At 40.9% G+C, this 27855-nt stretch overlaps 3 protein-coding genes and 1 long non-coding RNA gene across 6 annotated transcripts in view; 2 read left to right on the top strand and 2 right to left on the bottom strand.

Moving 5' to 3' along the window:
- Window positions 1-27855, top strand: part of LOC116691164 (uncharacterized) — a 631246-nt gene that overhangs the window by 113648 nt on the left and 489743 nt on the right. The gene's annotated exons all lie outside the window — the stretch shown is intronic.
- Window positions 740-7604, bottom strand: LOC116691150 (zinc finger protein 319). The gene is made up of 3 exons (XM_032518524.1): window positions 7244-7604; window positions 6152-6318; window positions 740-6061 (listed from the first exon to the last, which is right to left on the bottom strand). The coding sequence occupies exons 2-3, from the start codon at window positions 6154-6156 to the stop codon at window positions 4195-4197; spliced, it is 1872 nt and encodes a 623-aa protein (XP_032374415.1). The 5' UTR covers window positions 6157-6318; window positions 7244-7604; the 3' UTR covers window positions 740-4194.
- On the top strand, window positions 8584-14349 carry LOC116691160 (U6 snRNA phosphodiesterase). 2 transcript variants are annotated; one of them, XM_032518541.1, is made up of 7 exons: window positions 8587-9061; window positions 9454-9593; window positions 9740-9923; window positions 11226-11279; window positions 12243-12348; window positions 13257-13337; window positions 14140-14349. In XM_032518541.1, the coding sequence occupies exons 1-7, from the start codon at window positions 8895-8897 to the stop codon at window positions 14245-14247; spliced, it is 840 nt and encodes a 279-aa protein (XP_032374432.1). In that variant the 5' UTR covers window positions 8587-8894; the 3' UTR covers window positions 14248-14349. The 2 variants fall into 2 exon arrangements, with proteins under 2 accessions (XP_032374433.1, XP_032374432.1); XM_032518542.1 differs by lacking the exon at window positions 11226-11279 and having other exon boundaries at window positions 8584-9061.
- Window positions 15195-27855, bottom strand: part of LOC116691155 (group XV phospholipase A2) — a 22524-nt gene continuing 9863 nt past the window's right edge. Inside the window, exons 2-8 of one of the 2 annotated variants that reach the window (XM_032518532.1) lie at window positions 26588-26744; window positions 23244-23362; window positions 22950-23048; window positions 21788-22012; window positions 20164-20276; window positions 16796-17222; window positions 15195-16735 (exon numbers count right to left, since the gene is read on the bottom strand). In XM_032518532.1, coding sequence (XP_032374423.1) covers window positions 16821-17222; window positions 20164-20276; window positions 21788-22012; window positions 22950-23048; window positions 23244-23362; window positions 26588-26744 — 1115 coding nt within the window. In that variant the 3' untranslated portion in view covers window positions 15195-16735; window positions 16796-16820. Of the gene's footprint in view, window positions 16736-16795; window positions 17223-20163; window positions 20277-21787; window positions 22013-22949; window positions 23049-23243; window positions 23363-26587; window positions 26745-27855 lie in introns of those variants that run through there. The other variant, XM_032518531.1, reaches the window with a different exon arrangement.

The following is a 27855-nucleotide window of genomic DNA, read 5'->3' as shown; positions in this document are numbered from 1 at the left end:
CTAGATAGTAGTAAAGTAGATTTACTCAAGTACCTAAGAACAATTTTAGGTACTTGTACTTTACAGTAGTATTTCCATTTGATGGCATTACATCTCTGAAGGAAATATTGTACTTTTTACTCTATCACATTTATTTCACAGCCATAGTAAGACAATGGTAGTCTTTACCGATTATAATATATATATATATACTGTACTATAAAGATTTTTATATACTGTACATATTAGATGGTTTTGTCATGAATTACTATACATACTAATTAAATTGATCTCCTTGGCTAGACCACGTTAAACTGCTGCATAACATGTTAATGCATCCGTAATAATCCCAATGATATAAACCAGTGTCATAGAAAGAGAATTAAATTAACCATTAAAGGACTCTGATATTATACACATACTGTACAGTGGCTGGTCAGCCTTCATATTGAATAATTTTACTTCTGATCTTTACAGTGCATTTTGTAATATTCTGTTTTAGAGCCACTGTCTGTTTTTTTTCACCTTTAATATAATGCATCATTCAGAACAAAACAAAAAAAATAAATGTCAACAAGAACACTCTTGAATCAAGACTGTATTTCCTGCTTAAATTATTTCATGATTCATGTAAGTTTGTAGATGAAAAAGTTTTATTTGTTAGTGCTGTGTAATTGAATGCTACATACATACAGATAATCTTAGCATGAATGTACATATACTGTACGTCGCCACAAGGGTTTTTGTCTTTTTTTCCCCCCCAACATCATTCACATAAACTACAATACAATTTGAAAAAGCTGTAAGAGGGAACAGTGCTGCGTGGAATGGGGGAGCAGTTCGCAGGGAGAGAACACAGGAACTATCACAGCAAGCATGCAGAGAGCTAGAGACACCAGGGTCTGACGGGTTCACGTTTTAGAACTGAGGAAAAAAAAAAAAAAAGTAGCAGCAGGGAAGGGGGGGGGTTGATAATATGCAGAAGGGTGGATTTATTTCATTTGTGCTTAGACTGGAGATTTTCCTCTCCTTTTACTGACTGTGTGTTGGATATGGAGTTTTTAAACCCAGAATTGATCGAGATGTAATAAGTGCAGTTCTTGTTTTCACTTTGCAAGATTCCTCACTGTCTGATAATGTTGTACCTATACCTGATCAGCACTCTATACCCCACACACATGAGTAACACACTACCAATACAAGCAACTAAACCAGTGCCACTGGCTTGGAAGTATTCTTAGGCTTTGAGTGTACACTTGTATTATTATTAACACATACTAAGTGTATTGTCTGCACTATATGGTAGTATGTGAGGTCCTTGTCCTGCATCTGAAGTGACTATCTTTATCATCAAAGTCCTCCAGAAATTGGCAAATAGGAACTTGCGTGTATGGACTCCTGATGTGTTTGTGTTGTATTAATCAACTTTTACACCACCCCCCTACCAAATTCTTTGTGCAGAGATGGTTTCTTCTGTGATTTGGCGTTTGGGACAAATCCACATTGGGAAAAGCTTGCGTACAACTCTGACAGACATGTTAAAAAAATACAGCCATCTCTATCCCAAACCAACCCAAGGCCCTGGTCTCTCCATCGAGGAATATAGATTTTACTATAAAATTAAAGATTAATACAAAAAAAATACAAACATGTGAAACTATTAAAAAAAATAAAAAAACACATTACTAATTTAAGTCCAAGTTGTTTCAGTCTTACGCCAAATTCAGAAAATAAAAATGATGGCCAATGAAACCAACCATCTGATGTTGATGATGATGATGGTGATGATGGACAGAGACAGAAAGCAGAAGAGGAGGAAGAGGCCGAGAGGCACCATGACCATGTTTTAAGGCTAAAACAAAAAGGAAAGAATTGCAAGCCAGAATAAAATAAAAAATGTTACTTCCATGTTCTTGGTCTCCTCCGTTTGTTTTCAATACTGCACTCAAACCATGACTCAACAGTGAGCTCCTGTCCAGAGCGGCTCCCTCTCACAGGAAAAGGAAAACCAACTTGTTCGCTGGGCTTCTTAAGCACACTAGAATCTCATAGCATTCAAAGACGTGGAAAGTGTCATTCACTCTGGTAGAAACCCACTCTGTCAGACACAGCTACCACCTCAACTCAACATGTAACAGGAAAACTAAGTATTAAAATTTCTTTTAAAATATGGAAAATATTTAATACAAAGTGCAGGTTCATCCTACAAAAACAGCTCGGACAGACCAGTAAGATTAGTACATAAAAAAAAAAAAAAAAGTGGCAAAGGTCTGCTGAAATATTTCTAATACTATTCTCTAAAGTCTAAATTTTCGTTTGACAGAATAAAATGCACACGCACGCACGCACGCAATTGCAACATACTGATACAATCACCACATGGACTACAAAAAGAACAAAAGAGCATTTCTCCAAACAGTTTACATAGTAAAAAGTAGCAAGAATACGAAAACAGTTCTTACATATTGTTTTTAAGAAAGACAAGTTCTGACATTTTCAACTTACCTGGCTAAGTACACTCACAGATCCATAGTATGTACAGGCTGAGAGGAAGTGTAATGTTCAAACTTGGACATTTCCAGTACAAATAAGTCTAACAGCACTGATGTATGCAGGAATATGACTATTATATATTGGTGAGAAAGATATACTTCTATAGTTGTCTATACTGGAGTGTGAGGTTGGTATCAATCATCAGTTTTTTTCCTATAATGATGGTTCACTTCAGCTGGTTGGTTAGTCTACACACCTTTGGGATCGGGTGCTGCTTCATACTGGCGTTTTGGTATTTCACTATAGGACAATAAATCCCCAAACTCCCCCCTACATGGTTTCGCTTCACATACGTTGAGGGAGTTTACTGGCTATTTAATAAAAACAAGTGATGTGGACACAGGAAGTTGGGCCGGGACCAATGCACTGTTTCTGTACCTGACCAATGAATGTGAGAACATGTGTGTTTGAGGGATTAGTCAAACTTCCCAGTCTTCTGATACTAAACTGCGACAGGAAGAGGAGGAAGCAAAGATGAGTGGAAAAATGGGAGAGGGGAGTAATTTAAGGGCGGGGAAAAGAGGTCATCGGAGAAATAGAGGGGGAACAAAAATAACAAGGAAATAATCCCCCTCTTATGGACACTCCAGCAGTCAAGACTTTCAAGTCTTTGGCCCCGTCAGTTTAGGTGGATACTAAACTATTGATTCATTCAGTAAACCTTAAAAAATACTTTAAAAAAACAAAACACACACACTAAAATATGTCGGTCTTATTTATAACAATTAAAAAGGGACATTTAAATTTTTTCCCCCTTTTCTAAGGGTAGGAATTTGGGAGGGATATATTTGCTGGATCAACCTGCATTATGGCACCCGTTTCTGTCTGCAACTGTCTGATTAAGGCTGCATTCACACCAAAACAGGCACTGCAGCAAAAACGCCAGTCCTCAGATTCATTTGAATGTGGGAAGTGTATTTAGGCTGCGGCGGGGGGGAACGCAGGGTATGCCGAAAAAGTCAACTTTAGGAGAATGGCAACCCAATGTCACGCTGTGGTGACATATCAATTAACTGCCAAATCAGACAAAACACAATGAAGTGTAACATCATGTTTCACATGTATACACTCAATTTGGCCTTGTGCACCAGGTTAAACCCCATTATAATGTTAAGTCTTGCCTTGCATCCTGGGTTATTGAAAGTAAATGTTTTTCTTGATTAAATCTGTCAACGTGGACAATGACTCGTAGTACCCGGCATACTAGCAGCATGGCTAAATGCTAGCACCATGGGAACACAATGGAGAAACAAATGGGCCACTCCCACAACATCTGATTTGGTGTGAATGCAGCCTAAGTATGAATTATGTCAGTTTAAGTGGTTGTGGCCTCTTTAGTGCTATCAACTGTATAATTGTGGGGCTGAGAAAAATGGTAGAGGACAGGTCAGGTATAAGAAGATAAAGAGGTGGAAGAAAGAGGAAAGTGCAGGGAGAGAGAAACGCTCAGGATCTTATGGAATGACAGGGCCACAGTGCTAAAGGGCTTCGGTCCAGTTAGTGAAGCAACAAAAACTGACCTATCACTGGTGGTAATGATTGCAATAATAATAGCCTGGACTGTCCTGCAAATGTGAAGATAGTTAAGCTGAATACAAGGGATGGACGAGGGGACAGGAGTTTAGGAGACTGTCTGTTCAAGGGAAAAAAGTCTTCAAGAGTTTATATGCACTGGGGCACTGGGTAACCCCCTCCATCGGCTGTGTGCTGCACAGTGTGATCTTGCAAAGAGCCCAAGTCACTGAAACGCTCGCCACACCAAACACACTTGAACTGGCCCTCTCGGGAGTGTGTGCTCGCGTGTTTGGTCAGGTGCTCGCGCTGTTTGAAACCCTTGTTGCAGTGGCCGCATTTGTAAGGTTTCTCCCCTGTGTGCACGCGCCGGTGTCGGTTCAGGTCTGATGAGTATTTGAAACGTTTCTCGCAGTCAGGGCACTTCAGCGGCTTTTCCCGCGAAGGGTCACAACGGTGCTGGACAAATTCCGAAGAGGACAGGAAGCGGCGGTCACACAGCGAGCACTTAAGGGGCTTCTCTTGGCAGTGAGAATTTTGGTGACGCTGTAACGTCGAGCCCTTCTTGTAGCCTTTGCCACAGACGTCACATTTGTACGGCTTGTCGGGCGAGGAGTTGGACGACTCGCCACACTTGTGCCTGAGCAGCTCTCCCGACTGGCTAAACTCCTTCTGGCATGAGGCGCACTTGAACAGGTTGTCCATGCCGTGGACGTGCTGGTGGTACAGGAGGTGAGAGGGCTGCATGAAGCCCTTGTCACACAGGTTGCATTTGAACGGCCGGTCTGTAGGGTCTTTGTGTGTGCGTCGGTGGCGCACCAGTGCATACTGCTGTTTGAAGCTCATCTGACACTCGTCACAGTGGTAGGGGCGCTCCTCCGAGTGTGTGCGCTCGTGTTGCCGAAGGTCAGACGGTCGCTTGAAACCTTTACCACACGTGGCACAGCGGAACGGTCGGGAACCCTGCGGGTGGCAGGGGTGGTGAAGGAGCTCCGATGACTCTTTGAAATGCAACTCACATAAGTTGCATTTGAACAAGTGCTCCCCAGAGTGCACATACATGTGGCGCACGAGGTGGGAGCGGTGTTTGAAACTCTTTTCACAAACGGCACACTTGAACGGGCGTTCGCTGCTGTGTGTTCGCTGGTGGTGCTGTAGGTGCGACGACTGGCTGAAGGCCTTGTCGCATGTGTCACATTTGAAGGGCTTTTCTCCTGTGTGCACCCTCTCATGCCTTGTGAGTTCTGAGAGGTGTTTGAAGCCCTTCTGGCAAACGGAGCATTTGTACGGCCGGTCTCGGGCTGAGGGAAAAGGTAGAATGGACGAGCTGCTGCTTGCTGACGCCCCGTCACTGCTGGGCTGCTGGGGATTATTTGAGTTGGGTGTGACGCTGCCAGAAGAGCCGGGTCGATAGGTCTTTTCACATATTGAACACTTCTGTGGGTTGGTGCTGTTATGGGATGTGTGGTGCTGGGCTAAAGAGGTGAGTAGGGAGAAGCCCATCTTACACACCCCACACACAAACGGCTTCTGCTCCACCTGAACACATTGGTGTTCTAGCAGGTCTGTTGCCTGGTGGAAAATCTTCATGCACTGAGTGCACTGGAATGACCGGTCTTGATTCACCATGCACTGGTGCTCATGTGGGTTGGCTAAGTGGGAGATATCATGTCCACAGGCCCCACACTTGTGTCCTCCTTCGGTCCCTACCTGTAGGGAGGTCTGCTGGGCCTGGGTGGGGTGCTGCTGCTGACTGTGCTGCCCGCCTCCATGCTGCTGACTCCCGCTGTGTTGTTGGCTGTGTTGGCTGTGCTGTGCGTGCTGGGTCTGTGGCTGCTGCTGTAAAGACGTGGCATCTGGCTGTAGGACAATGCCATACACTGCACAACCCAACGCATTCTCAGCTCCTGGAGGGATGGTGTGGACAACGGGAGGTGGAGCAACTGCATGCTGCTGCCAGGCCTCTGTCATGCGGGCTCGGGTGTAGGGATTCAGCTTGGCAGCTGGCGTGGCCCAACTGCAGTAAGAAGATTGGAGATTGGAACATATTTAAATAACGGGCTGACGGCTTAAGAGTGTGTTAAGAAATCAGGAGAAAGACACTTACTCCATTTCAGCAAGTGGAACTGAAGAACTGGCAAGGGTGCTTGGTGAAGGGGCTGTGACGGAGGACTTAGCTAGTGCAGAGGAGAACAGCTGTGTGGAGATCAGACTTGTGGGGAGAGATGGAAGAAATCCCCTGCTTTCACTTCATTTGTGGCCTTCAAGTGGAATCTGTATGGAAAAGAGAATGAACGTATGTTAAAATATCAATGTGCAGAAAGGGGTTACTCAATGACAATAGTAGCATTATGTTGCATCTCCAACATCCACTAATCCATAGACAGAACACCCTGGCCGAAAAAAAACAACAACATTTGTGTAGCAAAAATGCTTTTAAAAAGTATAGAAAGATTGCAAATTTACCGTTGCAATTTTGCTACATTAACTTTATATAATAGTTATAGTTCCGTATAAACTCAGCAGAAACTGAGACATAACAACTTGTAAGTATTACAGAAGGGTGCCAGACTATGCAGGCAACCTCTCTAGCAACTCATCACAGCAGATTATTCCTGTCTGCACGTTGAGCAACTCTGACAGAAGAGCTGATCATAGCGTGTTTAAAAAGGCATAGGATCGTGTAAAACATCCTCCTTACAATATGTACGGCATGTTGACATCGCCAAAAGCATCCCAATGCTGTACAATTTAATTAAAACAACTTCAGGATGTGCACCGTAAACGCAAAATCACATCTAAGATGATCACTGAACATACACACCTGGACATGACACATTAACACTAAACCGTATATTTAAATCTTTATTATACTCGTAATTTAGTTCCACCCGCTTCTATGCAGCAATCCAAATGCTCTACGACTCGCAGTTAAAAAAAGTGGAAAACAGCGTCTGCGCATCATAACGATTTTCGTTTTCAGGCAAAGATCACTGTAATCAGGATAGCATAGCATAGCTAGCTAGCTAGCTAGTATAGCCACATGCTAACGCAGCCACAGAGGCGCAGAAAAGAGCTAGCTAACGTTAGCGGACTAGCCACAGGAAATAATAGCCTAGCTAGTAGTAACTGCTGCAGCGACGCCTTTGTTAGTGAGTTGTGAATTTAAACTGCGAAGATAAAACCTGCATGTACATACCTGGAGCGTCCAGTCAAATGACAGTCTCCTGTAGGTTAGCTGACGTTAGCTAGCTACTCCCCCAAATAACAGGTCACTTCAAACGGTAGTCGGATGCTCTCTTGTTCGAGCGCTGTGGCTCCAGGGGCCGAAAAAAGAGAGTGTGCGTGTGGGCAAAAGATTATCACAATTTCACAAATAAGCGGTATCGTTTTACGTAAACATTTCTTTGGCGTCTGTGGTCCTAGGACATTCTCTCGGCATACGAAAACCTACACATTGTGTTATAAATTGCTAGCTAGCTATCGCCTAGCTTCTGAGCCCCTGCCCGCGCACGGGAACATGAATAAACCAAGAGCTAATTGGCATGCTCACAACACACACGCACACACACACACATGCGCGCGCGCACACACACAAACATACACACGCATGCACGGAACCAGCTGTATTAGCCTATGGCTTTAATGTAACATTCCTGCAAACTTTCACATTTTTTTCATTCACCACATCTATTCCGGCTGTCAGTTACTGTTTAATCTTAAACGATCATGTAAAATAATGTAATCTTCCAATAGTAAAAGGCTAAAGTTGGCTTCCGATTCGCAGCTTCTACTCGGCAGTTTAGGTGGAATTTTAAGGGAAATTTAAAACTGATTATAGTTTCCAATACACAGCGTAGCCTACATAATTTACATTGCTGAGCGACTTAATCCTCCGTTTTTTGCACCTTTTACTCTTGTGAAAGTTTGTTAGACATTTAGGTAAAGTATCAATTATGTCTGAAACACACTTTTAGATATTAACGAGGCTACAGATTCTTCCCTCTCTGGGATAATTAAATCCAGATTTGACAAGTCTAGGTATAATGATTTTCGATCTGGACCTGGTCCAAAGGGTTTACGTGTGAAGAAATCCATGAAATCTCCCTTTGTTGCATTTTCATTAATAGAATGAAGCTTTTTTTAGCTTCTCTGGGATACTGTAGACCAGATTAGTCTAGGTATAGTGGTTTTAATCTGGACCTGGTTTGATGTGGTCTACATGTGAAAAACATAAAGTATCCATGTATTACGTTCTCATATAGACAATAAAGCTTTCACAAATCTAAAAGTGTGTTTAAGACCTAATTAACGCGAAATCGGACGCTGAGAATGGAAATCTTACTTCAATTTTAATTTGTCCTCACGTTTTCCCTTAACTGCCGAATCGGAAGCAACGAAACGGAAGCCAACTTCAGTTTTAGTTTAACTATTGTCACCTCTTTTAAAACGTCACGATGACAGTCAGGCATTTTTGACTTAAGTTTTTTTTTTTTTAAGGCCGAGTAATACACAAAAACACCAATACACAGATTCCTCATATATATGCGCTGTTATACACACATTGTGTCAAACCTCTGAGAAGTATGAAAGTGGAACTGATTCGAGGTGGTGCCGTGTTTCACTGGGACCTAAATAATCATGACAACACGTTGTTTATTTCGGGAAGAGCGGGACTACGATAAACCAGCGTCTTGTTGTTCGAAGCCGTCGGAAAATACGTTTTAAACCCGAGCAAAAATGTTTCTTTTTCCTGTAGTTAAACATTGAATACCTATGTTAACCCCTTTCCGTCTAGTAGCAAATGTGCATGCATAATTCATGTGTAATATGTCCTGACAAACCACAGGATGTTGGTGGGCTACAGCAGCAGCTCGGAGGAGGAGAGCGAGGCGGTGGCGGCGGCAGCAACTGCGACCACATGTTCATCTCGAAAGTGGCAAGAGGAAGACGATGCTAACAATGGCAGCCCAGCGACAAAGAAACACAAAATTGAGGAACCGGTTCCTAAAACGAGGTGTGTGTTGTGCTGGCTTTCTGTATGCTCAGTTGACAGAAAACACAAATTGTAAATGTATGTCCAAGAGTAGTTATTAAACTTGTAGTCAGTCGTCCCTTAAGCTTTAACGTTACATGTCATTTTCCAACTTCTTGCCATAGCCAATCCCTGGATGATAAACCAACTGAAACAGTTTTTTATTAATAATAATAATAATAATAACAAAAATAATCATAAAGGGAAATTACAGTTTACACTCAGTACGTATACATGCACTAAATGGAGAGATGTCAGAGCGGGTGGGGCGGCTGCCCATGGAGAGGCGCCCCGAGCAGTTGGGGGTTCGGTGCCTTGCTCAAGAGCACCTCTTAAAGATAATGTAAGGTCTCATTGGGCTGTGTTTCTGTTAGGCTGCCTCTTCCTGGTTGCCTGTTGGCCATGTTTCCAGATGAAGTGGCCTCACAGGCTGAAGACAGCTCTCTTCATGGCGGACGCGTGCGCTCTTTTAAACACGAGAGAGGCAACTGGGCTACCTATGTTTATTTGCCATGTAAGACCAACACATTGTACTGACGATTGATTTGTCAATTATCATTGGTTTAATATAATTTGTGTGTGTGTGTGTGTGTGTGTGTGTGTGTGTGTGCGTGCGCACATGCGTGTATGTTCTCTATCTCTCTCTCCTCTGTACATCAGACCATCCTGAGGAGGAGTTCCGGGAGTTGTTGGAGGAGCTGCTCTCACTAGCCGGGGACCACGGTGTGGTTTTGACCCCGCAGGAGGAGTTTCACCTCAGCTTGTCTAAGACGGTGGTGCTCAGACACCACTGGATCCAAACCTTCACCCAGAGCCTCAAGGCAGGCCTGGTGCACTGCAAGAGGTTTGCTCAAATACCCATACACCGGAGGAAAACTTGTTTTAGCTTAACAGTGTTAGCCCTTGAGTTTGCAAAGCAGAGGCAGTATGTAGAGGGACTCATTTGTAGGACGGGTAATTGAATTGCACTAAAGACTAAAAAAGTAAATTGATTAATGCAAAAGTATTAGAAAAGGGTTTAACTGGTGAAAAAAGACTGCATCACTACAAGCAAAGATAGTAAGACAAAAAGAAATGAAACGATGAAGAGAAATTGAACAATGACGATAGTTTATACACATACTGTATATAATCATTGCATTACTATAAATATGATTTAACCCTAACTATCTGTAATAACCAGAGGTGTCAAAGGTATTTACAGTCAATACTCAGGTAGAAGTATAGATACGGAGGATTAAAAATACTTCTGTAGAAAGTGAAGTATCAACTCAAGCTTTTTACTTTTAGTAAAAGTCTAAAAGTACTGGTTTTAAAAACTACTTAAATTATAAAAGTAACAGTAATGTTTATGGGAAAAATGCCATTAAGGACAAAAGCTTAGGCTGCGTCACAGGGGCCCCTACTGCACTACCCTACCTCCCCAAAAACATTGTTCTAAAGGCCATAATGACTATAATGTTATATTAAAATGTTAATGTTGAAAAATATGGGATGCACCTGTTTCACCTGCATTCATGCCATTTATTGAACACATTTTAGTACAATGCAAATACATTAAAGAACCACATGTGTGTACTCCGGAGCATTAACATGTGTTTCATGGAGCGGAAAATTGATGACTTGTTGCCTAGAAGTATTACCATATTATAATGGTGCAGAGGCACGTTATCAATTAGCCTTTATTATGTAGATATCCAAGCTTAGCTGCAGCAATCTGTGATGGGATTGCACCATTTATCTGGATAGTTTTTTTTTTTTTTTGAACGATGAAAAGCCGAAATGAAAACAAACTGAACTGAAACAGGAGTAACAAGGCTGTTTTTAAAAATGAAACAGGTAGAAAGTACAGAGAATTGCGTGAAATGTAAGGAGTAGAAGTAAAAAGTTTGCTGTAAAATAATTACCCCAGTAAAGTATTGATATCTAACATTTCTACTTAGGTATTTGTACTTTGTAACTTGACACCTCTGGTAATAACTTTCTCAGGGCAAGGTGAGTAAACCTTGATTTGCAGCAGCAGCGTAGAGGATCACTTGCACCTCAGTAGGTGGAATAGTGGAAGTAGATTAGATAAAGATGTGAAAGTTCCATCAGAAGCTGACCACGGTGGATTTGCATTCTAGCTTGTTCTTCTTGTTGCCAGGTTTGTGTGCTCAGCAGGGACATTGAGGGTCTACTGTAACGCTGAGAGGACGAGGTACAGTCTCATCCTTTAATTCTCTCTCTTTCTCTTTATAGTTAATTAGGGATCGACCGATACTGGTTTTTAAAGGCAGATACCGATAATTAGAAGTCAATGATAACCGATATTCGGAACCAATATGCATTTACATTGAAAATGAAAATCTTGAAGTCAAAATTGAGATTTTGGAATGTTACACACTCCAACACAAAACTTTGTTTAAATGCTTTAATACATTTTTTTATAACTTAGAAACATTCAACATAATACCCAGTAAAAGATTGTCTGATAGTGTTGTGGGTGGGACATTAGGTCAGACTCAGTGGGGAGTGAAACTAGAGATGTTCCGATACTGATGCCAGTATCTGTACCGCCTCCGAGACGCTCTAAAACGCTGGTATTGGTAATGGAAAGTACTAGAGCTTATACACCGATCCGATACCACGTAATACAGCCCTAAAGAAAGTCTACATTAATGTAGTTTATTTTTCTGTTTTAACTGACTGTCAAACCGGATGATCAAATAAGTTCATTGTTTGTGTTCATGTTTCACAAAGAGTTTAACCTGAGCCAGAAAGACAACAAAGATAGAAATCACATCATATCCATACGTGGATAGTAGCATACAGCAGTTAAAACATAATAAAATATATATGACACACTGGGATCAGATCAGTACTCGGTATCGGCTGATACACAAGTTCAGGTATCAGTATCGGGAAGTAAAAAATTGTATTGGACCATCTCTAAGTGAAACCAACACTTTTTAATTAATTAACTTTATCAGTTATTAAGCAAATAAAATGAAAATACAGATAATCTGCAAACTGCCAAAAAAGGCAGATAATCAGCCAGGGCCCAGAATCAGTCTATCCCTGAAAGAAAAGTTTTTAGATAAAGATACATTTTCATTCCTAATGTGTTCAGTTCTTCATGGTTCGACTGCCTGCATGTGTCTCTGTCTTTTGTCCCCTGCAGGACGTTTCTGGGGATGGAAGTGTGTACTGGGCATGCTCAGTTGTTGGACTTGAGCCAAGTCCTGGACAGAACAATGACCGAGTTTCACCTGGACACTTTCTATAAGGTTAGTGATACACACACACACATATATAGACTTTACCCTTTGAGATCTAAAGCTGGACCAGTTTGTTTGTCACTCGTAAGTTTGATTTAGTCTTTTTCTGTTGTTGAAGTGTTGGTACCTGTGTAAATACAGTGGATTCACAGGGTCTAAATCAGATAAGGGGATGTTCTTCTGTAGCAAATGTACTGTATGTATGTAGCAACTATTACATTTGAATTTTGATTTAAGCTTACAGTATAGAGCAGTTGTGTTTTTATATTATTAGTTAATGAAGGATTTTAAAGCAATGTCTTGTCTCAAAAACATAACTAAATCAGAGTTTCCACAGGGTCTTAAAAAGTCTAAAAGAAGTCTACAATTTCAAAACCAAATTTTAGTCCTTAAAAAGACTTAAATTTGCTTAAGTATTGTATTGCAGGTCTTAATTTCCCTACATCTTATACATTTTTTAAAAGATATTTTGGGGCATTTTCAGCCTTTATTTTTGCCGGGACAGTTGAAGCTATGAATGGGGTGAGAGGGGGGGGGGGATGACATGCAGCAAAGGGCCGCAGGTCGGAGCCCGGGCCCGCTGCGTCAAGGAGTAAACTGTCTGTATGTGGGCGACCGCTCTACCAACAGAGCTATCTGGCTGCCCACGATGTTCTTTTTTAATTTTGTGTTGTAGTTCTTTCTGTTGTTAGTCCAATTATAATTTGCTGTATTATGACTATGAATTAGACCAATATGCAACTTATTTTGCAGCCTATCTAGACACTAGACCTATTATGCCAATGAGGAAATAGGGGAGTTGTTTTAGACAATGTTTCCACACTTTATTATATTATTTTATTTTTTTTAATTCGACTGGGTGAAAAACATCCATGCACACATCCATGTCTTAATGTTCCCACTGGTGTGTTTTCTAGGATCCATCTTTCCACGTGAGTCTGGCCTGGTGTGTTGGAGACGTGACCGGACAGATGAAGGACTGCATTCAGGAGATGCAGGTACTGGGACATCTTGTGTCTGTCCGTCTGAATTTCCAACAGTGACATCACTGTGTGTTCATTTTTACATTAAAATAATTTCACTGTTCTTTGTAACCGACTGTCAATTGTAAATCCAAAAGTGTGCTGTTGTGCCTTGGCCCATTTTAAAGTGCCCCAATGTGTTTGACCCATATAGTAGCAGTTTCTCACTGCCAAATCGGAATCTGTATACATGTTGGCCGATTTAAAGCTGCAGCACAAAAATTCCAAATAGATAAGTGAGGTCATTTATAGGGTGAAATACAAGTATGAACCTGGAAATAAACATGGTACAGTAGAATACATTTAACCAAATGTAATGTTGTGGTGCTAATGTACTTTTTGCATGTGTATTATCCTGAACACCACTGACCGTTCAGATAGCAGGTGAGACAATGCTGGGTAGCAGGTCAGAAACAGCTGATTTGACTGAATGACTTGCACAGAACTGTTCATACCTCTCATTTGTAATGCCATGAACTACTACAAACTACTATTTTTTTTGTGACTCATATTGCTACTCTTCATTCTAACCCCAACCGGCCCGTCAGACACCGCCTACCAAGAGCCTGGGTCTGTCCGAGGTTTCTGCCTAAAAGGAAGTTTTTCCTCGCCACTGTCGCACTGTTGCTTGCTCTGGAGGAAACTACTACAACTGTTGGGTCCTTGTAAATTCTGGAGTGTGGTCTAGACCTACTCTATCTGTAAAGTGTCTCGAGATAACTCTTGTTATGAATTGATACTATAAATAAAATTGAATTGAACATTTTCTGTCTGTTAGAGACTAATTGATGACCACGAAGAAGGACCATTTCTGCTGAGGTTGGACTGTGTGGAGTTGCGCTGCAGGACAGGAAACAAGACCTTCCGCTTCCCTCTGGAGACCTAAAATTGGACATTTGTATAACTTGACCACTCGCCCTTTACAGCTGTGATCCTCTGAGCCACCTAAATGAGCTGGAAACGTACCAATTTAGTGGTGCAACGATGATATGTTGTATTCCATTAATAACTGCTGGCAGATATGTAGCATGTCACAACAAAGATAGTCTATATCCACGACAATCCACTCGGGATAGCTCCTGTCCCACAGGAAATTCCGCAGTATGCATTTCTTTTTGTCCGCTTCCTTCCGCTTTCCTTGTGTTGGAATTTTAAACTTCAGTGGATTCATGAAGATTCTGGTTAACTGCTCCTCAGATCTCTGCAGGGTAAATTCAGACAGCTAGCAAGACTATCTGTCCTGAGTTTCTGTTTCACGACTAAAATAACTTTTGAACGTGCACGTTCCACCAAAACAAGTTCCTTCCCGAGGCTATTTTACAGCGACACCGTGGCTGCTTAGCACCGCCCAAGACCATTGTGATTGGTTTGAAGAATTGCCAATAAACCAGAGCATGTTTTTAATCCATCCCGGAATGCTGTGTGGACTAGCCAGACCCTATTCCGGAGCGCCGTGGAGGAAGGTCTAGCAAAGTGAGACTACAACAAAGATGATCAAGGGTCAATGGCAGTTTATATTGTATTTTAATGCTGTATAAAAAATAAAGTCACTACTGGTTTTATACTTGCCGAGTTACTTTTTTGTGCTAAACCAATGCTCTGAGATGTGATCAGGGTTCAGAAAGGTTGAAGTGTCACTGAAAGTAGCTTTTAGAGAATTACGACGCACGTGTGCAAAGCGGCACATTTGAATGGGTGACATTCAAAAGCCTCGAAAGGAAGTTGTGGACCTAATCACTACTGAAACCTCACAGAGTGGTGAGTCATATCTTGCCATTTACCTCACTAACATGAACACACAGGAGAGAATTGGTAGGCTCAACGACAATGTTATATTTTTCTCCATAAAGCAACACACATTTATAACCAACATTTATGATAGTTCACAGGAGCTATGACACTCAAGAGTATATCACATTGGTCCAGCGCAGACAGAGCCTGATGGCACAGTAAAATCATTCAGGTCAGAGAGATTCTCACTGCATGTCACACAAGGATTAGGAGTCAGGTTTTAAACTCTGCATGCAGAAAAAAAAATAAAACAGGCAAATAGAATTTATACCATAAAACAATAAAAGTCCCATCATTTGTGCCTGTGTAAATCCAGTCTGTATAGGCACCTGGATCAAACCGAACCTGGGCACAAACTATATACAGACCCATCTAACGTGAACTGTGAAGGACATGGAAAGTGAAGAGAGAGCTTTAAATATTAGGTCATTTAATTTAGAAGAAATAGCCTGTCACTACCAAGTGGCTGTTTGATACAATTAGAAAGCAATGTTCTTAAAGAATTGATTGAAGAAATTAAGTTTACAAGCTATCTCTTGACCGTCATAAACAGTTGACAAAATAAAACATTTACTTTCGCGTACATCTAATGTTCAGCAGAGGACAAAGCATCGCGTGGCCTAAGCACTGAAACTTTGGTCTGAGCTTCAGACAGGACAACTGACCACAAATGCTGAGCAAACTCTTGATTATTGATGAAGACCATAATATGCAGTTGAAAGCCTTGTTACTAGCTAGTAATTGGACCTTGAGGGAAGTTGTATTTTTGGCAAATCGTTTTGAGTCAATTTGTCAACCGTTTGACAAAACAAATTGTGACTCAGAGTCCACTTGTTAGCTTTTTCTGGAGCTTTCAACTGCATCTCTGGTCTTCATCATTGAACAGAATAAACTCAATGGATGGAACCAACTCCTTTTATGGGCTAAGACTGAGATGTTATTCAAAGCTCCTGAAAAAGCTAGTAAGTGGACTTTGAATTAAGACTTTCTGTCCAAAAACGGTTTGAGCTTTTTGGTAGACCTTTGAGTGTCTGCAACCTGACCTTTTTTTATTTTGCTGCATGAAAGAAAAAAAAAAGAAAAAGGATCAAGAGATATCAAATGACAAAAAAATGTAAGCAAGTTGTTTTGGTTAGGGTCTTCCTTTTGAACAAATACCAAGCATAAACCTGAGAAGTTGCACTTACAAAGAAATAAGAAAAAAAACATTATGTGCTTTACCGTTTAGCCTAACAACATTACAGTCAAAGGAGTTCATAAATCTCTCACAACATTAATAAAAACATCTGACTTTGATTAATAGCTCAGGAAAGTGGCACATAAAGGATATCCTTGGTTTTTAACTTGTACATACACGTACTATATTAATTTGGATTTAGTAGATAAAATCTCGAGGATTCTTTAAAAGCAGAGACCAATATAAACGCTGTATTTAAATTAACTTAATTCTGCCAACAGTTTTACAAAACGTCCATTATTTTTCATAAGCTATGAGGCATGTACACAGAACTATTTTGGTAGTCACTGTTCAGCTAGACAGGCAAGATGAGTCAGTGTGTGTGTGTGTGTGTGTGTGTGTGTGTGTGTGTGTGTGTGTGTGTGTGTGTGTGTGTGTGTGTGTGTGTGTGCGCGTGCGTGCGCACATAAAGCCATCGGTTTCTACCAGCATTATGGGGAGAACAGCACAGTCTTGATGTAAGACACAGTCGTCATGTTCAACAGCATGTTCACATGTTCGTTCCCTGGAAGCTCCTTTACTTTCACAGGCTGTTTTTGCTTTCCCACCCACCGCCTGCACTGGATGCCACTCCGTAGGTTCACCGTCCCATCCCCGTCGCCCAACACAACCGTGGGCTCCACGTCGGGGAACTTGTCCGAGTACTGGAAGGCCTCCATCGTGGGGATACCGCTACCATACAAGCAATGGACGGCCACGCCGGGGGGCCTGAGGTCGGACACCAGTGGCTCGGTGTCCTGCCGCATCAGCCAGCCGTCATCAAAACCGATGTCTGAGTAGAAGCGCTTGTAGTCCAGCACAGTGTAGTTGTTGGTGGGCGTCTGCACCAAGATCTGGTGATAGATAGAGAAAAAATTACTTTCTTAGTTGTTTGATTTGGTTAGCTCTACCAAATGTTTAAAGCTACACACTATAGCTTTAAGAAGAGCACATTGTGTTCAGTTATATTTTCATCCGGGAATTTTTAAAAAAATGTTAAATGTTTTATAAATAGTTTCATTCTAATATACAAAGCAAGATAGCTGCATTAATGCTTGTTTTTTCCTGCATTACTCCAACTTGCTATCATTTTATTTTTTAATCTACACCTTTGCCTGTTAAAGCTGCGTTAATTGATTTTTGGCCACTTTATGGCAGTGTTAGCTCAAAAAGCTGTTAGGCTAACATGTAAGTCTTGTATTTCTCAACCTAACCAATGTAAATGCAAACTGTTCTTTTAGCTCAATTTTTGTCTCCACCAACTTCTGAGGGAAATAATTGGCTCTTCAGCAGCTAAATGCTCCACTGTTCACCTGCTAGTTGCTAACTTCGTCACTATGCTGTTTGGTGGGTTTATCAGAGCTTTTCTACGGAGATGAAAACTTCCCGATGCAGCTAGTATAGGGTGACCAGACGTCCCCGGTTTCCAGGGACAGTCCCCGGCTGGATCTGTCCCCTGAAATGTCCCTGGTTTTCACTGTGACTGACAGACCCGAAATTGGAATGAAAGAAAGAAAACATTGACTACTGAAACCAGCTGTAGGTCTAGTGTCCCCGTTTTAAGTTTTACAGAAATAAAAACATGACGTGTTTTGGAGGTACATACGCTTCTGAGCTGAAAATGTCCCTGGATTTTGTCTGAGAAATCTGGTCACCTTAAGCTAGTAACAAGGTTGATAAGAGTAAGGTTTGTTATCTGGAAAACCAAAACATTAGCTGAGAGCCACTAAAATGATTAGGGGAACTACAGAGAGATAATGCCCTGTTGGTTGTCACTACTAATCATATTGTAAACAAATCGTAATCAGTATACCTTTAATGTATTTTTGTATCTAAATGTCCAATGTTATCAGTTTAAAGGTCCAATATGTAATATATCTACTGTAATAATTCTAAAATGCCCCAATGCATCATCAGATATAAAGGAAACATACCAAGTTGAGATACTATCTTGCTAACAATGCTAATGCCAGTATTTTCTCCTTTTGCAATTTCCGTTCCGTGACAGAATTTCTGTTTGTGTTTTGGCCTGTGTGTATGTATCAACGGCCCAGCTTGACAGCCAGGCCGGGTTGCCAGATATACCTGTAAAAACATAAACCCAGCGTGTTACAGCTGTAACGCTAGCATAGCCCCAAAATCATGAGATAGATTCTACCCAAACTAAAAAAAAAGGCAAGGCATGTTTCTAACAGTTGTGTGACCAGAGACGTAACAAACCCTGAGTAAATATTGAAGATATATTTGAAAAGTGGAGACAGCTTAAAGCCCAAAAGGACACAGAGTTGGCCAATTTTCTACTACAGATAAGCATTAGCTTCAGGCTAATTTATCACAGCTAAAAGGGACAGTTATTTTATATAATTTCAACATTTTTGTGTTCGCATTGAGTTATATAGCTAGAGTACCCGAGTTGGTTACTCAGAAAACAATTGAGACACAGCCAGTAAAGTGATCCTGACTGGTCCCGGCTTACACCACCATGCTAACCCTGCTAACTGCCGACATTACCGGAGGACCCGGCAAGCGTGCAGTGGCTGTTTACGTGTTCAGCAGTGAGTTACTTTTAACCAAATGAGGGGGCTGTAAATCCGGAAAAGAGAGCCGCGTGTTTGCGGTGTGTTTGCGATTGTTGCCGTAATTCTAAGCCAATAAAGTGTGTTCAGTCGGGTGGAGAGGACGGCAAGGTAGTGTTACTTTTAGCGGTTACTACAGTAATTCTAAGCCTTGGAAATGGTTCTGTCAGTTGGATGGAGAAGACGGCGAGGTTGTTTTGTTTTTAACGATTCCTACCTTATTTTTAAGCCGTAAAAGTGTGTCTGTCAGTTGGGTACAGAGCTCCGCGGAAGCACGGGCTTATATGACTGTCAATATAGCCAGCAACTAATGTTAGCTACTCTGCTGTGAAGTAACGTCTGGCTATGTGAGACAAGCGTCTAGCAACACTGTTGAGGATGCTGCCGTTTCAGCCTGGCAACCAACGCAAACTTTGAGTCTGGAAGGGAGACAACTCTCTCCAATATTTTGAATTTATAAATCAGTAACTATTTTAAATACTAGCTGCCAGTATTAAATATTGCACCTTTAAACACTTAAACACCAGGGGTCTTCAACGTTTTTAAGCCAAGGACAACTTATCTGAGAAAGAGACGGAACACAAACACCCTTACTACATATTTTATAAAATGAAATTTCACATTAACCTGGGTCTATAAAAACCTAAAACCTTTATACATACATTTTTAGTGCACAGAAAACTAAGCTATAAAAAATGGTATTGTATTGATTTTATGAATCACGTTTTAGTGTAAAACATACTGTGACACAGTGAATTATTAGGATTAACTGTATCTGTGGATAGAGATTATTTTACCATAGGCCACAACACCTATTATCAGTGTTTTTTTTCACATATAGGCTGATTTATATTTGCTAATAATATGTTGGATTCATGTGTAGACATATTACATTTCTTACTATTAAATGTATTTTTAAGTTAGGCAATGTGCGGGAATTTCTCTGCAACTTTTGACATACTTACCAGACGCACCTGTCTCACATATAGATGTACAAAGTTTATTTCTGTACTATTTTAAAAAAAACATTTGCAGTAAATTGGTGGCCCCCCCTGCAGTAACTCTAAGAACCCCTAGGGGGCCCGGACCCTTGTCGAAGATCTCTGGCTTAGGCAGAGTGGTTGGCAACAGCAAGAAGAGAGAAACTAAATGTTTCCTTGAAGAAAATGATACATAAGTGCACACACACATGCGCACGCACACACACAAGCACACTCACATGATCTTTGGGCCAGGAGTGGGCATAGGGGAACAGCCAGGAGGTGGAGACAGCAGAACGTTGTTGGGAGCGAATCTTCAACGGGCTGATCACTGGGATGCGGTTATTATCACCTGTGGGCAGAGAAATGAAATCCGTACCAGGGAACTGAAACGGAGCAAAAAATTTCCAGCCAGAGTTTCATTTTCTGGCTTCTTTAAATAAAACACGCTATTCATGTCCTGTGAGACATACTTGAAATTCATGTACCCAAATATACAGTGGAATGTGTTGCACAGTGTTGTCTAATCCTGATTGTGTCAGGGTTACAGGTGGGAACACATTTACCAACATACACAATCTGATGTAAATGTTTTGTTTATTTGCAATTTGGTTTGAGCAATTTGAAGGAATCTGATATAGGAAAAAGGAGAGTAGTTTCTACACATTATTACACATTTTTCTGACAGACACAATGTGAGAAAACTAACTTTGTTTGAGATTTGTTCCTGTCTCAAGAACAAACTCGCATGAGATCTGGCAACACAGATAAATTAACGTCAACTAATGTTTGTGAATGCCCTAACAAAAGTAATCTCAATAAAGCTAAATATGGGTTTTAGCTGTGTAAATATTTAATGTTAGCAAGAGTAAGCATAGGTAATTAATACATTAGTTTAAATAAATAAAGCCTGCTCTCATTGACTATAGCAGAACAAATGTTGAAGAAGTCCCATCATATGCCCATAACTGTAGCTGTATGTAGAAGTTAGAGGCGACCACAGCCAGTTAAAGAATCGGATAACAATAATGGGAATGCTACTGAATCAGCATTCACACAACAACTAACTCCACTTACTAACTTGTTTGTGTCAAGCATTTCGTGGCGCAGAGGCAATTTATGCACAAAAAGGCCTTGTATGCTTTGTTTTTCTCTTTCTGAAGGTATGTGGGTTTATGCTTGACTTTTGTCTAATATCATTCATTCAAAATATTTTATGTTTTATCTTTTTGTAACATTAGAGTGCTTATTATTATCTTTTTTATTATGTAGAAAATCATATATAACAATATTTTTGACCATCTGTAGACAGCCCAGTGTCTACAAAGGGCAACAAAAAAAACTGTGCCAACCTGCACCACGAAGCATCCACACACAGCTTTCCAGCGTTCCAGCCAATAACCAACAAGAAGGATTTGGGGGTGGGGGAGGTTAATGCGCGGAAGCACAGAAGGGAGGGGGAGGGATGAGGAGGAGGGAGGGGCAAGCTAGTTTTTGTTTTGAAAATACTAGTCACCCAACATCGCTTAGAGCACCTTTAACAAAACATTTACACAATTAGATGTTAGATAAATAATCATCAATAATAACTAAATGGTTAAAGGCTAATAATAGAACAGCTAGAGCAATGTGGTAAGTTAATAAATTGACATTCATTTTAAATTACATAACACGATCCATGTAAAAGCTATTAGGATATCCAAAATGTACTATATAGATATATATATTGCCCAGCCCTACCTTTTTTCATCCTGAACTTTTCCTGTAAAAGGCAGGGAGATAATTGTTCTTGTCTACTAAAAAACATACTGCAGGATCGGACCCCCATAAGCACAATAAAATAATACCAGTTCCATATCTTACCAGAGGTGACCACACGGAGGGTCTTGGCGACCCCTGCCCATGGTGCTCCCAGCGTGATGAATGCTTTGATGTACCGGTCTTTCCAGGCCTGTGGTTGCTGGTTGAGGAAGTACAAGGTGTACATGTTGCCCATGCTGTGCGCAATGAGTACCACGGGCCCACCCGCATTCTCCGCCATCTCTTCAATCATCTGTTGCAGCGCCAGGAAATACTCTTTATTCTCATCTGATAAAAGGACAAAAGATCAACAGAGTTAACAAAGCTGAACCTGCTGTGAAACCCCCAGTGTTGCCATGACAAGTTGGAGCGCTAAGCTAAGCTCTAACAGGAGTGGACCAGTTGAAATATGTGGCCTAATGGGGAAAATGTCCTACACTTCCCCAGGATCCATATAAATTCTGACTTTACTGCCTAGAAAACAACAGCCCACAAGTTCCAATACTGGCTAGAACACTGCTCATTGTTGTTTGTTTCCTCATATCGGCCAAAATTAATGGATGCAAGTCTTTCTTGCTCCAAACCATTTAACATGCCTGCTAAATGATTCTGTAGATTCCTTAAATGCTGAATTAAACACAGGAATGGATTGCATGTTTGTCGCGTTTGCATTAACACAAAAAACACAAACAGATACACTACCGGTCAAAAGTTTGGGGTCACTAACAATGTTCCATTCCACTCCATAATAGACAGAATACCAAATGATCTGAGTGGGTGGCTGATCTTTAATGCAATATCTACATTAACCCATTATCAGCAACCATTCATCCATTGTACCAAAGGCACATTCTGTTTAGAAAAACTACCTGAGAACACATTGGAGAACCCTTTTGCAATTATGTAAGCACATAATGTAATCTGGAAAATGCGGCCCTGGTTAAAAAAAAAAAAACAATGCAACTGATCTCAGCTGGTATTCGGTCTATAATAATATAAGTGACACAACCGGTGGTGTACATTCCAATATATCTATATATCTAATATGCTTTATGTACTGTCCTTGTGAAGTGCAGCTATGCGATTGCAGTTGTGACATCATCTTAGGAGACTTGTGAAAACCGTGAGAATGAAGAAGTGCGTTTGGGGTTTTACAGGTGGGGTCTCATCAGTCGTGGGTTAGGATAGCAGCTAAGGGGATGAATGTCAGTGCGTGGTTGCTTACTGGGGGCTTTCCTCCAATCATAGGGAGCTCCTCTCACATCAACATCACGGGTGTAGCCCCACTCTACCAGCATCTGCACTATGGTAAAGAAATACATGCCTAGGAGACAGACAAACAAGAAAAGAAAAAAAGCATCATACATTTCAGTCTCATTCCAACACATAAGCAAAAGTTAGAATCAGATTCTTGTTTTTCCAGCTTTGTGTGGACTCATTTAGACCTTTGCGAGTGATGACATTTTTCCCCAGTTCTCACTTCTTTAAAGAACTGTTTGGTTTTGGGCCTTTAACTCACCAACACTGTGTTTGCTTGGGTCCAGATACTCCAGTGGAAATGTCTTTCCAAAACCCGGGACACGAACGTCCACACCCGGCGGGGACGAGGTGCTGTGTGTGGTCCTGTTGTAGATCAGCCTGCACAAGTTAACACAAGGAGAATTTGATCAGTGTCAGTTCTGCATCTGTGGTGAACCACACAACTGTCACACTCACAAATACATCCTACTGGCACGCGACAACAGAAACACTTCCCATTTCAAATCAACATCGTCCCACCGCCTTGTTAGTTATGTGTGACAACAACTTCCGCTCTAAAACTTCCATGCAGATGTGAGAGAAGATGTCTGGGTTTGCCAAACAGAAGCAAACTTGGTTATTATAAAACAACGTAACATGTAAATTTTGTTAGCAAACTTTGGATAGACAACCACAACTGCACTGCATCCTTCAGCAGCAACCACGTGGTGAAGTTTGGGGACGACACAACCGTGGAGGCTCTCATTTCCAACAATGATGCCACCTACTACAGGAAGGAGGTCTGCCAACTGGCCACTTGGTGCAGGGATAACAACCTCCTGAATGTGGGCAAGACCTAGAAAGTGGTTATTGATTTCCGGAGAGGCCACACCCTTAAACCCCCGGCCAACCTGGTAGGACGACATGCTATTTTGCATTGTCACCACCAGAGTTACTGCAAGTCTGCTGCCAAATGGAGGTGAAAATTCACCAAAAGTTGCCACTGCCATGGTTACTTAGTAACTTTCAAAAAAGTTTAGAGGAGTGAAATTGCACTCCTTTCCCCTCTCGGATCTGAAGCGGTGCTCGTGCACGTCTGTGTGTTGGTAAGACGGAGCCCCAAGGAGATGCTACTTTCAAGTTTTGCCCGCTTTTCAACATTAACACTGCCTTTAATGACTCGTCTACTTGCTCTACTGTTTGAGCATTTACCCTGTACATGTCACTTGTGGACGTGGTTAGTGTACGAAAGAGACCTATTCCTACCTTACTTTGACACTTGCTTTCCACACATACCTCACTTCCTTTCCTCCCCTGTCTTCACCACTGATTGGCTTTTGCTTCCACCCAAATTCCCTGATTGAGTTCACCTGGTCACTCCTTATTTAAAGACTGCACTTCTTCACATGGGGTGGCAGCAGTTAAGATGAGTTTTACTTTGCACTTTATTTCTCAGTAACATGTCTGATATTTACATGACAGCTTTATTTATCTAGTTACTTTATGATGCACACGTGAGAATATTGTCTATAATATTATCTAGTTTATATTTGTTTCTTCCTAGATTCTCCCACCCCTGTGTTTTTGTTATGTTTTTGTCTGATCAGAGCGGATCATGAGCATAATTTTCTTCATTCCCTTTTTGGAAATAAAACTTCTGTTAAATGGACTGAACTTCTCTGTGGCTCAATCATGCCTTCTGACCGATGCCCCATGACAATCAACCACAAAAACTGAGTCCTCCTGCCCAGTCAGTTACATAAGCTAGCTTTCCATCCAAACTTGCAAAAGTGCCCCTTGTGAACATCAGTTAGCTGGATCATGACCCTCTCCTTTTAGGACTAACCCTTTAGACACATTACAATATATTAAATTTACTTATATTTTAAGTAGTTAAGTATACACTTGGCTTGAAACAAATTGGAGACTGTTTATAAATAATAGGTTGATTATTAAAAATCACATTGATTACTCAAGTCCCTTTGCTGAAATACAATCTAGTTTGGTTTTATACTTCCTCAAGTTTAAGGTGGTTCCTGAGCTCTAATTAACTATTGTGTATCCCAAACAAAATTGCTGTTTATAGGCTCAATGCCATGCCAGCCAGTCACATGACTGCAATCATATGATGAGCTAGTTCTACAAGTTATCTACTTATGACGTGTTCAAGTCAACATGAGTAGGTGCCTTTTATCTACTCATGTTGACTTCATTTTACAATGAGAGCATGTTGTTAGTCAAGATAACGTAAGTCTCAAATCAAATTAGCAAATCAATTCTTTAACTGCAGTTTATGAAAGAATGTTATGTTTCCTTCCTTCCATACGTTTGTCGATAAATGGAGGGTCCGAAGGTTAGTTTTTCCTATGTAAGCAGATAATTACTTATGCAAAGCCAACCGGGTCATTGATCCCATGTACTCACTGTCTGATCGTATTGACAGCAACTCAAGGAAGGAACATGCACTTTTGGAATTTGCACCACAACATGTTTTTACAGAAAATCAAGAGTTTTCTACAAAAACAGCAAAGACAAAATATTTCAACCAATTTCGTCACCCTTACCACCGAACAAAATATACATCAATAATAAAAGTTAATTATCGATAATAAAAGTTCATGATTTCTTCACACAAAATAAAATAGCAATGTAAGCTGAAAAGAATGCCAGATTTCCCAGGACATCAACAAACCTTTTACAAGAGAACATCTTGTGCCTTTGGTGTGATGGATAAATGGATCACTGACAATCAGTAGCCTACTTCATGTCTGGTTGTGTTCCAGAGTCCTGCACGGGTCCAGTTTTGCAAATCTGCTTATATTTTTGACGTGTTACAGGTCAAAAATATGTAATTGAGAAAGTAAACTCCTATTTTGTCTTGTGTTTTGAATGATGTGCGCACTTTCGCCCTCCCGAGCGCTAAACTCACTCAGCCAACATTTGAATATATTTCCTCCATTCATTATTTTAAGGGGAATTCAAAAAGTCCAAGGGGATAAGTATTAAGGGAAATTTCACAGTTGATTTGTTTAACTGTTTCACCGTTTTGTAAATTCAATACAAGCAACATCTTTCCAAAAGTCAATGAGTAATTGTGCAAAATAGTAGTCATTTCAATATTGACCAAAATTATTGTGATTACGTGTTTCTCAATATCGTGCCGCAGGAAATTCCTCTGGATGTCTTTTTTTAGCCAGATGTCTGTTACCTTCCTCTTTTATTGTGTTGGAATTTTTCTCTCCAGTGGATTTCTGAGGACTATGGTTAACTGCTCCTCAGATCTCTGCAGGGTAAAACCAGACAGCTAGCTAGACTATCCGTCACATCTGACTTTTCTCTTGCATGACTAAAACAACTTTTGAACGTACATCCACCAAAACAAGTTCCTTCCAGAGGCTGTTTTACAGCGACACCGTGGCTCCGCCCGGTGCTTAGCGCCACCCATCATGATTGGATTAAAGAAATGCCAATAAACAAGAGCATGTTTTCTCCCATCCCAAACTGCTGTGTGGACTAGCCAGAACCTGGTCCGCAGCGCTGTGAAGGAGGGCCTGGCAATGCGAGACTACCCATTGGGTACCTGCCAGATGCCGTGCAGGAGTCTGCCGTGAATAGAGGTCATACCTTATGTTGTCGATCCAACAGTCTATGGCTACAGGGACCAGCAGCTCTAGGTTGAGCCACAGAGTGAAGAAGGAGTCGGTCTTCTTATAGCAGATGTAATGGACCACACTGGGTTTATCCAGCTTCGCCTCCAACTGGTTTCCCAGATCCCCCGGAACTGCAAAGAGTCACATTACCAATCAGTCACAAATCACCAACATCGTCACCACAAGATTTTCCAAAAGAGTATTGTTAATGTGGATATACTACAGTATAATGAAGTCTAATGGCAGTAACACAATGCTCTTCAATGTTCGCCTTGTTGTTGAAATGTGTTATACACATAAGGCAACCTTGCTGTGAATGATTATTTAATGTCTACCCTGCTTCCACACATGTTTGTAATGGATATAGGACTCCTTCTTGTCAGTCATTGGTAATTCAAGAAGAAAAAAATCTGGAGTGCTCAGAAGTTCAAACAAAACATGAAAGTGTCTTTGGAAGGGGAAAACAAAAGTTCAGAAGAGGAAAAAAAGGTCCAAGGCACTCTTGCAAAAAATGTAAAAAGCCAACTGGGCAGTAAGAAAATTGCTCACTAGAATCCTGGTATCAGATTTTATTCTCTGACATTGAGTTTGGAATAACCGCGGGACTAAATGGCCTCTTGCAGCTATTGGTACATAATTGAATAGGCCCTTGTGGTTGCCTTACTGCCATTGTAGCACAAAATCCCAGAAGCCACACAGGCCTGCATCTATAACTGGAATATTCTACTGGTTGTTTGTAGAAATGCATTTGAGTGTCAATAGTCACTCAAAGGATTGTTCTATTGGCAATTTGCACCTACTATCAATGATATTAATCACATGACAGTCAGTAGTATCTGGCTAAAGTAAGATGGAAAGAAAGGAAACATTTTTCTAATGCCACATTGGTGTGTGTGTGTGTGTGTGTGTGTGTGTGTGTGTGTGTGTGTGTGTGTGTGTGTGTGTTATAACACCAATCCATTGTCTTATACTATGTTATTCAATCTGCAGGGACTTGGTTGGTAACAGCAGCCCTATGATTAAACATACAATATATACATTTTCTGTTGCTGGGGGCCTCTTCATTAAAATCCACTCAATGCTTGACGCATGCAAAGAGGATATGCCATTGAAATAAGATGGCGACCAAATGACACAGGCCGTGTCCTTGATTAATATGACACATTTCTCTGGGTTTGAACATTGTTGGAAACATTTGGGATAATGTATATACACAATTATTATAAAAAAATATATATATAA

Source organism: Etheostoma spectabile, chromosome 6, assembly GCF_008692095.1.
Source record: "Etheostoma spectabile isolate EspeVRDwgs_2016 chromosome 6, UIUC_Espe_1.0, whole genome shotgun sequence".
Classification (NCBI taxonomy): Eukaryota; Metazoa; Chordata; class Actinopteri; order Perciformes; family Percidae; genus Etheostoma; species Etheostoma spectabile.
This window is presented reverse-complemented; position numbering and strand designations above follow the sequence as displayed.